Source organism: Thalassophryne amazonica, chromosome 7 (genome assembly GCF_902500255.1).
Source record: "Thalassophryne amazonica chromosome 7, fThaAma1.1, whole genome shotgun sequence".
Taxonomy (NCBI): Eukaryota; Metazoa; Chordata; class Actinopteri; order Batrachoidiformes; family Batrachoididae; genus Thalassophryne; species Thalassophryne amazonica.
The window spans coordinates 97,143,065-97,160,483 of NC_047109.1; the positions used below are offsets into that span (position 1 = coordinate 97,143,065).

The 17,419-nt window shown below is 39.6% G+C and overlaps 1 protein-coding gene across 1 annotated transcript in view; it reads left to right on the forward strand.

Moving 5' to 3' along the window:
- Positions 1-17,419, forward strand: part of lars2 (leucyl-tRNA synthetase 2, mitochondrial) — a 93,915-nt gene that overhangs the window by 55,358 nt on the left and 21,138 nt on the right. Inside the window, 6 exon segments of the mRNA XM_034175187.1 lie at positions 1,966-2,064; positions 7,760-7,897; positions 7,988-8,091; positions 9,112-9,291; positions 9,684-9,884; positions 16,696-16,703. Coding sequence (XP_034031078.1) covers positions 1,966-2,064; positions 7,760-7,897; positions 7,988-8,091; positions 9,112-9,291; positions 9,684-9,884; positions 16,696-16,703 — 730 coding nt within the window.

Here is a 17,419-nt window from a genome sequence, read left to right on the forward strand (position 1 = left end):
TGTGTCAGTTGTTTGTTGTGACAGTGACTTCTCCATACTTCTTGTTTTGCCTCTTGAGACCGACACCAAGAATGAGTCCACTGTCAGCCCAGCCTGAGAGAACTGACATCTTCACGAGAACACAGAGCGCTGACAACAAGGCTGTCCTTTTGTTCTAACAGTCTTATGTAATGAGGAGCATGAGCTGATGGTTGGGGTTACATAAGTAACTGAGTGTCAAGTGTTACTACACACACGTGCATCACTCACCAGACTTGCAACAAGTCATCTGAGTCAGCGTGTCCTAAAAATACTCGCTTGTCTTCTTAAGTTGCAGGGACACGTGGGAATTCCTCTCTGAATGACACTAATCGCGATCAATGAAGCCGTGCTGATTAAAACAATGGTGCTGTTCACTCACAGATGGCACCAGTTGCAAAATTGTGTTCACTCGCTTCCACAGAGCTCTCGGAATTCCTTCCCTCAGTGCAGATTGATGGTTGTAATTGCTAATGCGCCGTTATCTCCTCTCTTCCTGCCTCTCCTTTGCTGTTAAGTGTCTTTGGAAATTTGTTCTCTTCACTTGCCATCCATGTCCAATTAAAGTTTGAGATGAGAAGTGTGATGAGAGATGGGCGGCAGAAATGGGGTTTTATCTGTCCTCGAGGAAGTCATTTCCTGTGCTCCTGTCTCATCTCCGGCCCTGTGTCCCACTGCAGATTGGCCCGCCAGCCAGACCCTGTCTCAGCTTAGAATGGCTAAGAAAGGTAAAGACTGGCACGTCATAGTTTGCTCAGCTCACACATTCACAGACGTGCCATGTTTGAGGACGGCTTTCTGTTGGGAGTGGGTTTTTGTGGAGTGGAAAACCTCTCGTTCTTCATCTGTTCAAGAGCCTTTTGCATTCTTCTGGCTGCTCCTCCTCTACATGCAGGTGACCTTCCTACAGATTTAACTAGTTTTAGAGTTTTGGTGCTTTGATCACTTGGAGATGAGCCATTTGTCGCCTAATCTGAGCTGTGCGGAGTGTGTTCCAGCTGTCTGTCGGATAGTCATAATCTGGCCTTTGATTGGCCGATCTGCGCTGAGAACGAACATGTGAAATCTCACTTGCTGAAGAAGAATTCCCTGTTAGTGGCTGCTGTTTTTGAAAGTTTTGTGCCAAAAAATGGCTTGCACGAGTGCCGGGTTTTCATCATAATGCCTGGCTTCCAGCGATTAACCTCTCTGTGCCATGTTTTTGTTGCTAGGCAACCACCCCAGCTTTCACCCCAGCTTCACAGCCATGTTGTAGATGGTTATGGTCAATGGCCAAGGGGTTTTGCCTCTTAGTGTTTGTGTGCTTAAAGGGTGTAATTGAATATTAAAATCTCTGCTTGAGTGAAACTGTGTGACTGATAACAAAGAACCTTCCTGTAAAGTCCATGGTGCCTATTTTGTTGCACATCACAAAACTTGTGAGCTCCGTCTTTGTTTATTTTTCTGGGACGGTGATTTTAACTCTGAGACTCATTATGAGATGAGAGGCAGATGCTTTCATTGTAACATTAAGTATAAAACTGAACAAAAGAAACCCCTTTTTCGAAAAGTTATGTCCACATCTTTGCAAATGTCCTCTCCTCCACACTGAGGGAAATGTTGGCGGATGCACATCACGAATACAGTGCTGTTTAACTTGGATTGGAGGAGGCACGAGGTGGCATTTCCAACACAAACGAGCGCTCGTGTTAGGCCCACTGATTCTCTCCTTGTTAGCACAGCATGTTAGTCCAGGCACAGAATCAGCTCTCTGGTTGCCAGTCTGGCTTCTCTGCAGGGACGTGACCTCCACAGCCAGATGGAGGCGGCTTTACACAGGCTCATGCATAAACACATCAAATAATGGATCATTTGTCTGAGCATTTAAACAGAAATTGTTCACTTAGTAATTTTCTAACTTGTTAGCATTATAATTTTTCTTCTGCCTCTGTCAACTCTTTCTGTCAGATGTAAAGGTCCAGCGAGGCGGGAGACGGACACTATGGACACATTTGTGGACTCGGCATGGTATTACTTCAGATACACAGATCCTCATAACCACGGCAGGTATGAACAGCAACACACACACACACACTCTTAATCCTGTCTTCACTCTACATCCATGCACAAGTTCATTTATTCCTGTTTGGCTATTTTATTACGGTGAGGCAAATAAGTATTTGATCCACTGTTGATATGCAAGTTTTCCCACCTACAAAGAATGGAGAGGTTTGTAATTTTTTATCTTAGGTACACTTCAACTGTGAGAGACAGAATCGAATTAATGCAGAAAATCGCATTGTATAATTTTTAAATAATTCATTTGTATTTTATTGCATCAACTAAGTATTTGATATAAAAGAAAAACAGACCTTAATATTTGGTACAGAAACCTTTGTTTGCACTTACAGACATCAAATGTTTCCTGTAGTTCTTGACCAAGTTTGTACACTGCAGCAGGGATTTTGGTCCACTCCTCAATACAGATCTTCTCCAGGTTTTTCAGGTTTCAGCTCCCTCCAAAGATTTTCTATTGGGTTCAGGTCTGGAGACTGGTAGGCCACTGCAGGACCTTGAAATGCTTCTTACAGAACCACTCCTCAGTTGCCCTGGCTGTGTGTTTCGGGTCATTGTCATGCTGGAAGACCCAGCCACGTCCCATCTTCAGTGCTCTTACGGTGCAGTCGTCCTGTCCCCTTTGCAGAAAACCACCCCAAAAATGATGTTTCCACCACCATGCTTCACGGTTGGGACTGTGTTCTCGGGGTTGTTCTCATCCTCCAAACATGGAGAGTGGAGTTGATACCAAAAAGTTCTATTTTGGTCTCATCTGACCACATGACCTTCTCATGCCTCCTCTGGATCACCCAGATGGTCTCCGGTGAACTTCAAACGGGCCTGGATATGTGCTGGCTTGAGCAGGGGAACCTTGTGTGTCCTGCAGGATTTTAAACCATGACGGTTTTCTGTGTTACTAATGTAATCTTTGCAGCCGTGATCCCAGCTCTCTTCAGGTCATTGACCAGGTCCTCCTGTGTAGTTCTAGGCTTTCTCAGACTCATCCTTACCACATGAGAAGAGATCTTGCATGGAGCCCCAGACCGAGGAAGATTGACAGTCATCTTGTGTTTCTTCCATTTTCTAATAATTACTCCAACAGTCGTTGCCTTCTCACCAAGCTGCTTGCCTGTTGTCCTGTAGCCCATCCCAGCCTTGTGCAGGTCTACAGTTTTCTCCCTGGTATCCTTAGACAGCTCTTTGGCCTTGACCATGGTGGATAGGTTGGAGTGTGATTGGTTGAGTGTGTGGACAGGTGTCTTTTATACAGGTAACACGTTCAAACAGGTGTAATAAATACAGATAAAGAGTGCAGATTGGGAGGGCTTCTTAACGATAAACTAACAGGTCTGCGAGAGCCAGAATTCTTGCTGGTTGATAGGTAATCAAATACTTATTTCCTGCAATAAAATGCAAATTAATGGCTTAAAAATCATACAATGTGATTTTCTGTATATACAGTGCCAAATCACAACAAAAGGCCCATGGTGCTTCACAAGAGTAAGGTTGAACTTTAACCACTCTGTGTACAAGCACATTGGCAGCAGTGGTCAGGAAAAAAATTCCCTCAGATGTTTTTGATTACAGGAGGAAACCTCAAGCAGACTAGACTCATTGGGTTGGCCATCTGCTTTGGCCATCCTGTCAGTATGAAAATAACAAACAAGCAAAGCACAGCAAAGAAATGTCAACATGCAGACACAGAAATGTTGCAGTAAAGGAACCCTGTACATATAGACTCCAGTGATCACAACAATCACTGTCTCAAAAAACACCCACATGATGCAGAGCAGAGTCTCAGTAAATGGAATATAAGTGGCAAGTGTGGGTTCAAGTAGGAAACTAGTAGGAACATTTTTTCAGAATTCATCATTAAGTCTTCGCCATCCACAGCAGAGTCTGGATTTCCAAAGTTCACCCAAAGATCTCATGTGTCCCAGTTGTATAAGTACTGCTTTTTGCTTATTTTTGTGCATAAACTGATCAGATCATGTCCAACTCACACAGGTGAAAACCTGCTTTGGTATATAAATATTAAATGAAGATAATAGAAAGTCTTTTTGCAGTGGGTGTTTTTTTTTTTCTTTAGTCTGTAAAAATCTCTTTGGAAAAGCAGCTACATAATTTAGAAAACCAGTTGCCCTCTGCTCTCTCCAGTGCCGTTCAAGTGCAATTGCAAATGTCTTAAACACATAATTATGCTAACACGGTGGTCACGACTTACTTATTTTAAGCATGCATATCCAGTTATGACCATAAATAATTGGATGTTGCTACATTAGATGTGTGCCACAGTGTTTCGGAGTTGAAAGTTCATCTTTCTGATGGTCTGCATCAGTGGACCTGAACTATAATAAACTCATCCTTGCCATTCAAAATGTTGTTAATACATGGCATCTGCTAGTACCGTTTGTTGTTTTTAAAACCTGTGCCCTGTTGTCCCATCATGGCATGTGTTTTGATTCCAGTCCTTTACATTTTGTGGTACGTCATCTGGAATAAGTCATCTCATGATTGCAAATTTAAAGCTCTTTCACACATGCTCCTGAACTTGTTCAGACATTGCTTGGAGGAGCTATATGTGAGGATCAGGTCAGGTCTTGGACCATGTGCTGGTGTCCAGCACACTATGAAACAGGCTTGGGTCCTGAGTGGCAGCCATCCTGGCAGACAATGCCACATACATCTTAATCTCTTGAAACTACCAATCTATCTGAGGCAGCCCTGAAAAACCTGGGCGTCCTCTTGACCTTTTCCAGATGTTTGGGTCCCCAATACTGAGGCACCAGTGTGCTGGATCATGTTGACAGAAACGCACCATATACACTGAATGTTGTAGCTGACGTTCCCTCACAATGTAAATGGTATGTGTTGAAGTATGCTATATATACTAGTTAGTATATATACTAGTGTGTTGCCCTTTAGGCTCTAGATTGAGTAGTGTTTATCAAATAGGTATCTGACGTTTTTCAAGGGTGGTAATAAATTGTGCAAAGTTTCTGTAATGAGGGCTAAAGTACCCGGGCATCCTGGGATCTTGTACCAAAGACATCCAGTCATCTCCTTCGATCACTGGTTAGCATAAAAGCATCACAACCAATACAGTAAGACTGGAAGCGTTGGTCTTTTATTCTCTTGCAAAGGTATCTGCATCACCAAACACGTCTGCCTTGGGAACTCATGACCCCAGAAGCTGTTCCTGAGAGCCTCTTGATCTCAAAGTCTGAGGACCCAGAGACATGAATGCCACCGCCAGGATAAGTGCATGTAACTGCAAGTTCAACAGTTTCCCCACATATAGATGCACTTCTGATGGCTATGTCCAGAAAGTCATTGAAAAATTTTTAGATCCAGTACAGTTGCAAACAGAGATACTACGATTCATCACTCAGCTTCTCAAGCGCTGTGGTCAGGGTGTCCATTGATTCAGTGAAGGTCACAGCATCATCTGCAAAGCCAAGGTCTGTCAACATTTCCTGACCGATAAAGGTTATCAGTGTCTGAATCATTTGGATCAGACAGTGAATGGACTTTAAACTGCAGGTGCCTTTGTACTGCATCATGTCTGATTTAGCCCGTGCATGCATAGTGCAGGTCATTGTCTGGAGGATTCACTGCAAATGTGTGTTTGTTTTGGTGATGGAGACAGCACCAAAACCAGACTCTTGCAACTCTTGCAAAAATAGTAGAATAAAAGAATCGAAGAATAACCAGTCACAGGACGTCGCCTAACAAAAATATCTAACTGGACAGATGATGAGATTCAGGAACAAATCGAGCAGTGATAGGGCCCATGTCAGACTAAATCACAAAACTTCTAAAGTGGTTTCTGCAATGTACTTTTTTTCTCATCCTTCTTCCTGCAAACCCTCCTGAGGTGAAATGCATTGCCTAAACCACGTGTCCTTAACATTGTCTGCATTTATATGAGAAATCACCTTCAGCTGCAAATATCCCTGACGTCCCGGAGGGTGTTCTTGATCTGGACACCGATTGTGCAGGAGGTTTTCTTCTCAGAATTTCTTGTGCAATGTGTTCCACTTGTTAATTGTTCCTTTGTTCCTGAGCCCAATAGGACACTCTTCATCTTTAAAATGTTCCAACGGGTTGATGTGACTGTACTCAGTCTTCTCTCACGAGTGGATTTGCTTTGGTTTTTCAACCCTGACTGACTTGCTTCATTGGCAATAACAGCATTTTGTACTTCTTAATAACACTTAACGCCAGTAGAATAAAATCAACTGTAGACTGCTTGCAAATGTACTAATTAGGGAATGACAAACACATGGCCGTGAAACAGCTCAAGATGGGACCATATACAGAAACTTTAGTAACTCATACTCTGTTCACTCCATCTGGTCAACACCCTCAATCCTGACGTTGTCCACTTTGTGTTCTTATTCATTTTACTGTCATTATTTTCAGTAATGCAGTGATTTATTTCTAAAAGAATAACCTGGTTATCGTGCCCAAATATTTATGAGCTTGACTTCGACGCTCCTGCTGCTTCATATTCACATGCGCACACATGCTTTAAGTAAGATTCACTTTCAGAAGCGATTATGAAGGCGTAACTGCCACCTGCTGAGATGATGGCAACACTGTGCGCTTAACAAAAGAGATTAATTTTGCAGTGGCCTGAGCGAGCTGTAAAGCTGCTTTAAAAGGGAGAGGGGCTGCTCTCGCTCACTTAACTCTTCTTGGTAGGACAGATTATGGAATAACAGAAAAAGCAATTACAATGTTTGTACATTTCAGTTGGGGCGCTGAACTTTCTCTGCAAAGTGGAAAGATTGAAGGTATGAATCGAAAAATGTTGATAGTGTAAAATGAGAAAAAGGGGAGAAGGCAGTGTGTGTGTGTGTGTGTGTGTGTGTGTGTGTGTGTGTGTGTGTGTGTGTGTGTGTGTGTGTGTGTGTGTGTGAGAGACAAATAGGGCAAATTATTTTTAGGCTTGTGAGTTCATAACTTTCTTCCTGGTTTAATTATCCCCGCACAGCATAAAGTCTGAGAGACATGAGGGTGGCAGGCAGGGTGTTGTAGAGCGGATTAATGGCTGATGTGAAAGGTGACACACAGCGATAGCAGTCTGCCCCCCAAAAAAGCGTCATTAAGCAGAATCCCTGCCTCTGCTGACCATAATGGCTGGCGGGTAAACGGCGAGCATTTGCCCTATGGGAATTGAAAAGAAATGGCCCAGTCTCAGTTAATTTCTGATGTGATTTTTCTCCACAGCTACTTCATTTTGAGGAAGCTGTCACAGCTGAACATTCCTCACTTTGGTTAGACTTTTTTTTTTAGCTTCAGACTGACTGCCCCCTAGTGGATGCATGCATGTGTGTCTTATGAAACACAAGTAGCTCTGCCACCTGGTAAAAGGTGTGTGTGTGTGTGTGTGTGTGTGTGTGTGTGTGTGTGTGTGTGTGTGTATATATATATATATATATATATATATATATATATATATATATATATATATATAATACACACGCATACATATTTCCACTGTTCCACCAGCTTCCACCGGTGAGCAAATAAGTCTGCAATATGCACATGATCAAGCAGCAGAGAAGCTTAGTAGAAGTTCAACACATTGAGATGTGGAGGTCTTCAACTCTATTACATTTTAATCACACTTGATACCAGCATAGACTCACCCAAGAGGCTAACAGATGATTGAATTTCAAACCTTCTTTCTGTCCAGACCCTTTGAGCGCCACCTAGCAGACTACTGGCTGCCTGTAGACGTGTACATTGGAGGGAAGGAGCACGCTGTCATGCACTTGTATTACGCTCGCTTCCTCTGTCATTTCTGCAAAGACCAGGGTCTTGTGGGTCACAGGTAGAGAACACAGTGCAATATCTGCTTTGATTGTGTATTCATGATTGTCAGTATGTGTTATTTATCAACACAAACCTCCGTCTGCAACAGAGAGCCTTTTCGGAAGCTGCTGGTCCAGGGTCTGATCAAAGGCCAAACTTTCAAACTGGCAGACAGTGGGCAGTACCTGAAGAGAGAAGAAATAGACTTCACAGGTATACACCACTGAGTCTGCTAGGTTTTTGTCCGTGTGACAAATTTAAACAAGAGAGACCGAGAGAGACAGTGTTTTTTTTTTTTTCTTCATGTTAAAGGTGCAAAATTATTTACAGCGTCACTACAGAATAAAGTTAAATTAGCCTGTTTGATCAGTACATTATATAATATATAGGGGCTATCTTTCTGATGTATATACATTAGAAAGATGGCCCCTGAGATCAGCTCAGATCTCAGATCAGATCTGCCTGAGAGACAGCTGAAGACAGACGGTGATAAGGAGCAGGGGGAGGAGATATCATGGAAGACCAAGCCCCTCCATGGACTGTACCATTGACTGATAGAGGAAGTGGCTGACATCAAGAAGTCCTACCAGTGGTTAGAAAAGGCCAGCCTAAAAGACAGAGGCTCTGATCATGGCAGCACAAGAACACGCCCTAAGCACCAGATCCATAAAGGCAGGAGTCTACCACAGTTGACAGGACACAAGTTGCAGGCTGTGCAAATGTGCCTCAGAGACAGTCCAGCACATAGTAACAGGATGCAAGCTGGTACACTGAGGGGTACAACCAAGTGTCTGGAGTCATGTCCAGGAACATCTGTGCCGCATACAGATTAAAAGTCCCCAAGACCCAATGGGGAAGTGCCCCCAAAGGTGGTTGAGAATGACAGGGCTAAGGTTGTGTGACTTCAAATTCCAGACAGACAAGAAGGAGCATGAGAAAATCAAGAAGTACCAGGGACTGAAGGAGCAAACGGAGCAGATATGGAAGGTAAAGTCCAAAGGTTTCTCAGTGGTAGTAGGAGCACTAGGAACTGTAACCCCCAAATTGGAAGAGTGGCTCCAGCAGATATATATATATATATATATATATATATATATATATATATATATATATATATATATATATATATATATATATATATATATATATATATATATATATATATATATATATATATATATATATATATAGTTTACGTCTGTCCTCTAAGTCTTACTTGACTCTACCTGGTAGGTACGGAGCCATTGACGTTGGACGGTGGACGTGTTGAGGTGACATGGGAGAAAATGAGCAAATCCAAATGCAACGGACTGGATCCCCAAGAAGTGGTGCAGCAGTATGGTGTGGACACTGTTCGACTCTACATCCTTTATGCTGCACCACCTGAACAGGACATTCTCTGGAATGTCAAGAGTGAGTTGAGACCTTGCTGCAAACACACAAGTTACTGTATTTTCTGCAGTGTTCAAACTGCATTCCAAGAAAATGAGAATGAGCTGCTGTTAATGTTACAATTTGTCATGTCATAGTTGATTTTTTTTTTTTTTTTTTTTTCTCCATTTGGCTTTTTGCATTGTCCTCCAGTCAGGTTTATCACTTAAAGTTCCAATAATGCATCAGTCCAATAATGTTCCAATAATGCATCACAGTCTAGAAAAAAAACAACACTGTCTATCCTTAGATCTATTTTTGTGTCAGCAATTAGCTTCTCATCCAGAATGGAATTGTTACAAACAATGGAAACTTCACTGTTAAAGGGTTTTGTATGTATCCATGTTCTGTATGTTCATGTTGCTTTCATTTAGCGGATGCCATTCCTGGGGTCCTGCGATGGCAGTCTCGACTGTGGCGGCTGGTCAGTAAGCTGAGGGGGGCTCGAGAGCTTGGAGATGTACCTGATCCGTCCCTTCTGAAAAAGAAAGAGCATGAAGAAGTCAAGACGATCTGGTCAAACAAGAACTGTGCTATTCAACAGGTAGCAACATTATTCCCTATAAACATATATGGTCCCCACAAATCCATCAAAAATCTTAAATGTTCAAAAATTTTGTTTTTGATATTCCACGTCTTAAAATGTCTTGAAATGTCTGGTGTTGTAGGAGAGGTGACATTCAGTTTGAACTCGGACAAAATGAACGAGATTATCTATTTTTCTGTTTTTATTTTGTATCCTGCAACAACCATTTCCAAACTGTCCAATACCTGGTTATGTATTATGTTGGTTACACTTGGTAGGTGGCAGTAGTACACTTTGTGTGGCTGCCATTTGCATTATTTACTAGAGTAATGTTTTTCTTCAGCGTTGTCCTGCAGATAAAACAAGAATGCAAAAAAAAGAGGAAAAACAAAATGACAGTGTGAGCAGGCACTACAGGCTCAACCATGGCAAAATGCTTATTCAGTGTCAATTGGTTCCAGGATGACAGTGGCTGAAACTTTTCTAAATGGCTGAAACATCTAGTGATTTTATATGAAGTGTGATGTGAACTTCATCACAAAACATTCAAACTTGAGACAAAGGGTTGTGAAGTACTGGATTCTCATGTGAAATCTGAAAACCACAAGTGCTATACTACAACCCCTGGCAAAAATTATGGAATCACCAGCCTCGGAGGATGTTCATTCAGTTGTTTAATTTTGTAGAAAAAAAGCAGATCACAGACATGACACAAAACTAAAGTCATTTCAAATGGCAACTTTCTGGCTTTAAGAAACACTATAAGAAATCAGGAAAAAAAAATTGTGGCAGTCAGTAAAGGTTACTTTTTTAGAACAAGCAGAGGGAAAAAAAAATATGGACTCACTCAATTCTGAGGAATAAATTATGAAATCACCCTGTAAATTTCATCCCCAAAACTAACACCTGCATCAAATCAGATCTGCTCATTAGTCTGCATCTAAAAAGGAGTGATCACACCTTGGAGAGCTGTTGCACCAAGTGGACTGACATGAATCATGGCTCCAACACGAGAGATGTCAATTGAAACAAAGGAGAGGATTATCAAACTCTTAAGAGGGTAAATCATCATGCAATGTTGCAAAAGTTGTTGGTTGTTCACAGTCAGCTGTGTCTAAACTCTGGACCAAATACAAACATGGGAAGGTTGTTAAAGGCAAACATACTGGTAGACCAAGGAAGATGTCAAAGCGTCAAGACAGAAAACTTAAAGCAGTATGTCTCAAAAATTGAAAATGCACAACAAAACAAATGAGGAACAAATGGGATGAAACTGGAGTCAACGTCTGTGACTGAACTGTAAGAAACCGCCTAAAGGAAATGGGATTTACATACAGAAAAGCTAAACGAAAGCCATCACTAACACCTAAACAGAAAAAAACAAGGTTACAATGGGCTAAGGAAAAGCAATCGTGGACTGTGGATAACTGGATGAAAGTCATATTCAGTGATGAATCTCGAATCTGCATTGGGCAAAGACCAAGCATTCATGATTTGCACACTCTTAAGACTATGAAATTGGGCTATTAGTAAAAAAAAAAGAAAAAAAAGTAGAAAAGGGGGTGTTCACAATAATAGTAGTGTGGCATTCAGTCAGTGAGTTTGTCAATTTTGTGGAACAAGCAGGTGTGAATCAGGTGTCCCCTATTTAAGAATGAAGCCAGCACCTGTTGAACATGCTTTTCTCTTTGAAAGCCTGAGGAAAATGGGACGTTCAAGACGTTGTTCAGAAGAACAGCGTAGTTTTATTAAAAAGTTGATTGGAGAGGGGAAAACTTATACGCAGGTGCAAAAAATTCTAGGCTGTTCATCTACAGTGATCTCCAATGCTTTACAATGGACAAAAAAACAGAGATGCTTGGAAGAAAACAGAAAACAACCATCAAAATGGATAGAAGAATAACCAGAATGGCAAAGGCTCACCCATTTATCAGGTCCAGGATGATCAAAGACAGTCTGGAGTTACCTGTAAGTGCTGTGACAGTTAGAAGACGCCTGTGTGAAGCTAATTTATTTGCAAGAATCCCCCGCAAAGTCCCTCTGTTAAATAAAAGATACGTGCAGAAGAGGTTACAATTTGCCAAAGAACGCATCAACAGGCCTAAAGAGAAATGGAGGAATATTTTGTGGACTGATGAGAGTAAAATTGTTCTTTTTGGGTCCAAGGGCCGCAGACAGTTTGTGAGACGACCCCCCAAACTCTGAATTCAAGCCACAGTTCACAGTGAAGACAGTGAAGCATGGTGGTGCAAGCATCATGAGATGGCCATGTTTCTCCTACTATGGTGTTGGGCCTATATATCGCATACCAGGTATCATGGATCAGTTTGGATATGTCAAAATACTTGAAGAGGTCATGTTGTCTTATGCTGAAGAGGACATGCCCTTGAAATGGGTGTTTCAACAAGACAATGACCCCAAGCACACTAGTAAACGAGCACAATCTTGGTTCCAAACCAACAAAATGAATGCCTCGCAGATGTGAAGAAATCATGAAAAACTGTGGTTATACAACTAAATACTAGTTTATTGATTCACAGGATTGCTAAAAAATCAGTTTGAACATAATCGTTTTGAGTTTGTAGCGTCAACAGCAGATGCTGCTTTTATTGTGAACACCCCCTTTTCTACTTTTTTTACTAATAGCCCAATTTCATAGTCTTAAGAGTGTGCATATCATGAATGCTTGGTCTTGTTGGATTTGTGAGAATCTACAGAATCTACTGGTACCTTGTTTCCCATGTAACAATAAGAAATATACTCAAAACCTGGATTAATCTTTTTAGTCACATAGCACTATTATTATTCTGAACACTACTGTAACTTGGTAAAGGGGTGTGCGTACACATTATTATATGAGAAATACATTGGCTGGGGGTTTTTCCACATTTGCAGGAATGTACAAAAGAATGCATACTTAAGATCGTGGTCTGCTTGCTGATGAATGGGCCCAGTGTTAATCGGGAGCTTGTGAAGGTCTTACAGTAAGAGCATGGTGAGGAGTTTCATGGGGGTCAATTAGAAAATGTGGGATGGTGTGCCCTCTATACTTCTGGATGTCATTTACATAAATCATTAATGAATACAAGCAATGTGATACTGTATGGTAAATCCATCTGGAATAGACAGTTCTTAAAAGGTGGGTGACCGTGCAAGAAGGAGACGAATGAGAGAAACCAGCAAGACACCCATGACTCCTCTGAAGGGACTATCAGCTTGTGCGGCTGTGACTGGAGAAACTGCATTGTTGTATTTCATCTGTTTTCTTTTAAATAAAAAAAAAAGGTCAGCCTTTATGCCAGGTTTACCTGAAGTTGTTGTTGGTGAAGCACCAGACGACAGTATGTCGTTTCTCCAGTCACAATTGCAGAAGCTTGCTCATTCAGAGTTGTCATTGGACTCTTTGAGGCTTTCCATTTCACTAATCTTCTTTGTTTACTGTCATTCTTTTTGAAACCAACCTGTGCAATATGAGTGTCAACATCAGTAAAAATGCATGAATTATATGAACCCCAAGCGATAGTTGTGATCTATAATAATAATAACCTTTATTTAACCATGTAGAATTCCATTGAGATCGGAGCCTCTTTTACGAGGATGAACTAGCCAAGAAAGGCAGCAACATATGTCATAATGGACAGGTTAACATTGCACATGAAAATGTTGGTGATAAATAAAATACAATCAACTTGGTCATAATAACATTGCACATAATGTAAAGTCTCAAACAGGTTTATATTTAGAAACATAGACATTGCAGAAAAGAATCCCATTCACGATCTCATAAAATAGACTTTAAGGTGTGCAAGGAAGTCAGTCTGGGCAGTTTATTATCCATTTCCTGACTTGTCTTAAAAAACTGTCTGGAAAAGTGATTAAATTGAAGGGTTTGCATACTTGCATGAGTTTTTTTTTTTGGCACTGAGGTTCAGTTTTGGGGTCCTCTATTTTCAGTGTAATTGTTCTAAAGTATTTGTTTTTGATAGTTTATCAACGGAAAACACATCAACTTGGACAGAGTATTTTGATATATTAGACTTTTGAATTTTTTGACATTTAAATAATATTGCAGAGTGGTATGACCACCTCTGTGTGTACTGTACATAGTTAACCTGGCGATTTGCTGTCGGTAGTGTTTTACTATTTTTTTGCCTGTATATGCTGCAATTGTAGGTGGTGTGATTTCATAGCCAAAGCCATAAACTTCATGTCCTTCATTCCGCAAAACAGAGGTTTCAGGTTCGATGTGTTTTTTTTTTTTGTTTTTTTTTTTTTTGTTATTCACATTTTATTGATTTTTCGATTGTATACAAATACAAATAGAACAGAACACGAACACAGTGGGGTTTAGTACAAATCAGACAAAGTCAGGCCTAATTACTATTACAAAGGATAACCATTTTTTCCAGAATTCTTCAAAAACGTTCGTCTGGAATTTCACCTTAAATGTCAGATGTTCCATAATGAAAATCTGATGTATAATGTTAATCCACTCTTTAATAGTTGGTCTTTCTTTCTGAAGCCAGTGCCTGGTTATACATTTTTTCCCTGCTACCAATAACACTTTCATCAAATAGAGTTCTGCTTTCGCAAGTTTTAATTCTAACAAATCTCCAAGATATAGTATTTCAAATTTTCTATGAATTTCTTTTTAAAAACTGTTTCCAAAATAATATGCATTTCATCCCAGAATGGAGTAACAGAAGAACAATTCCAGAATATATGAAAATGGTCTGCCAACGTTTGACCACATTGCCTCCAGCAGTTGATCTGATCTGAATATTTCAACCTTTGGGCTGGTGTACGGAAATAATGAATTGCATTTTTCCAAGAAAATTCTCTCCATGAAGGGGCACTGGTGATAGACCATTGTTGCTGACATATTCTCTCCCAGCTGTCCAACGTTAAAGAAAGATTGCACTCTTTTTCCCACCTATCTTTTAAATGTGTGGAGTCATTACCTTGTAAGTTTTGAATCACCATATATAATTTGGAGATAATGTTTTGGATTGGGGCATGGTTATATGCACTTGACAGGATATCAAAAATGTCCCCTTTCTCAAAAATTGGTTTATGAATAAATTTTTTATTAATAAAGTCCCTAATTTTTAAATACCTGAAGTGGTCCTGATTTATTAGTCCGAACTTTCTTTTAGATCCTGGAAGCTCATTATCACACCTTTCTTGAACAAAGTATAATATGTAGTAAGGCCCTTACTGCACCAGGTTTTAAATCCTGAATCTACTTTCCCTGTTATGAAATCTGAATCATAAGCAAACCATTTAAAAAATTCTGATTTCTCAGAAATGTTGTATTTTTTGATGATGTCCCTCCATACCTTCAGTGAACTGTTAAAGATTGGGTTATTTATATCTAATACTACATTTTTCATCAAGGGATCTCCAATAAGTGTACTAATTGGACATTGTGCCATTAAACCCTGCTCTATCTCCTTCCATTTTGAATTGTAACTTGGGTTACACCAGCAAACTAATGGTTGCAGTTGTGCTGCTTTATAATAATCAATGAGGCAAGGTAAAGCAAGCCCCCTTGTTCTTTAGACAGTTGCAGTGTTTTAAACTTTACTCTGGGTTTTTACCAGCCCAAACAAATCTGGAAATACTTTTGTCCCATTCTATAAAATATACTTCTGGTCTTGTAATTGGAATTGACTGAAATAAATATGATTAATAAAAAATAAATTCTCGGAAGGATGTTCATTTTTACAGTATCCACTCTTGAAGTAATATTCAAATATGGTATCAAATTCCATCTCGCAACATCCTGAATAATTTCTTTTTTTAAAGGATCATAATTTAATTCTTCAAGGTTAGACAGATCAGTTGGAAAATTGATACCTAAATATTTAATTGATTTTTTTTTTGTTTGTTCCAGTCAAATTTAAATGCTTGACTCATATGGATGGAAGGGCAATAATTAAAACACAAGACTTGGGATTTTTGTTTGTTCAGTTTGTATCCAGAATAACTCCCATAATCTCTCAGGGTTGCAATTAATTCTGGAAAGGTCTCTGTGGGATTTGACAGATAAACCATGACATCATCTGCAAACAGAGCCAATTTTTGTTCTTCTGCTGTCATTTGAATACCTTTTATTTTTTTTATTTTCCCTTATACTCTGAGCCAGAGGTTCAATAAATACTGAAAACAAAAGTGGACTGAGCCCACATCCCTGTCTCGTAGATCTTTCAAGCTCAAAGGGGTCATAAAGAGCACCATTTATCTTTAATCTTGCAACGGGTTTGCTATATAATGCTTTTAATGTCCTAATAATCACTTCATCAAATTTGAATGTTTCCATAACTTTAAACAGGAAATGCCACCTCACTGAGTCGAAAGCTTTCTCCGCATCTAAACTCAATAAAATTGCCTGTGTTTTGTTTAAATTTATATGTCTAATGATTTGTAAAGATCTCCTCACGTTGTCGTGAGTTTGCCGTGCCTTAAATCCAGTTTGGTCAAAATGTATTATTCTGGGTAAGATCCTTTCCATCCTCCTGGCTAAAATAGATGTGAATATTTTATAGTCTATATTAAATACACTTATAGGACTATAATTTAAGCATTCAGTTTTGTCCTTGCCCTCTTTAGGTATTAAAGAAATGATTGCCTCATTCCATGAGGGAGGAATCTCTCCTCCTCCAAGAACCCAGTTATAAGTTTTCAACAAAATTAGAGTTAAAGCAGTGCTTAATTTTTTTGTACCACTCTGCTGTGAATCCATCGGCGCCTGGACTTTTATTGGATTTAAGTCTACCTATAGCAGATTGTATTTCTTCCTTTGTGATTTCAGAAATCAATTTTTTATTTTCCTCTTCTGTGACAGAGGGTAAAGTGAGTGAATTCAGTAATTTCTCCATGTTTTAATCGGTGCCCACGGGTGGTTGGGAGTATATATTTGGTGATATATTTCTTTTGTTGTAGGGTCTTTTATCTTACTAATTATGTTTTCAGATGTCTGTTTTCTAAGTTTATAAGCTAATTGTTTCATATGTTTAGTGCCTCCTTCATAATAATTCTGTTTAGTAAATAAGATTTTCTTCTGGATTTCTTGGTCATATAATTCCTCTATTTGATTTGTTTTCGTTTTTATCTCTAATTGTGTATGTTCATCTAATGTCCCCTTATGTTTAATCTCTAGCAATAACAACTCAGATTGTAATGTCTTAGGTTTTTCATTTCTTTGTCTTTTAATATATGAAGATTTTGCTATAATCCTTCCTCTCATAACTGCTTTACAAGCATCCCATAATATGTGCACCAAAGTTTCACCATTGTCATTTATTTGTAGATATTCTGATATTTCTGCAGATAGCTGCTCACGTATTTTGTTATTCAGTATACTATTATTTAATCTCCAATAAGTCTCTTTTCTACTCTGATTCATGGAAACATGGAGACAAATATAAAGGGGAGTGATCAGATATGTCCATGGCCCCAATCGGAGCAACTCTGTATTCTATCCATATCTGTTTTAAATGTAAGAAAATAATCAATTCTTGAATAACAGGAATGTGGGGATCAATAGAATGTATAATTCCTATCAGCAGGATGCAAATTTCT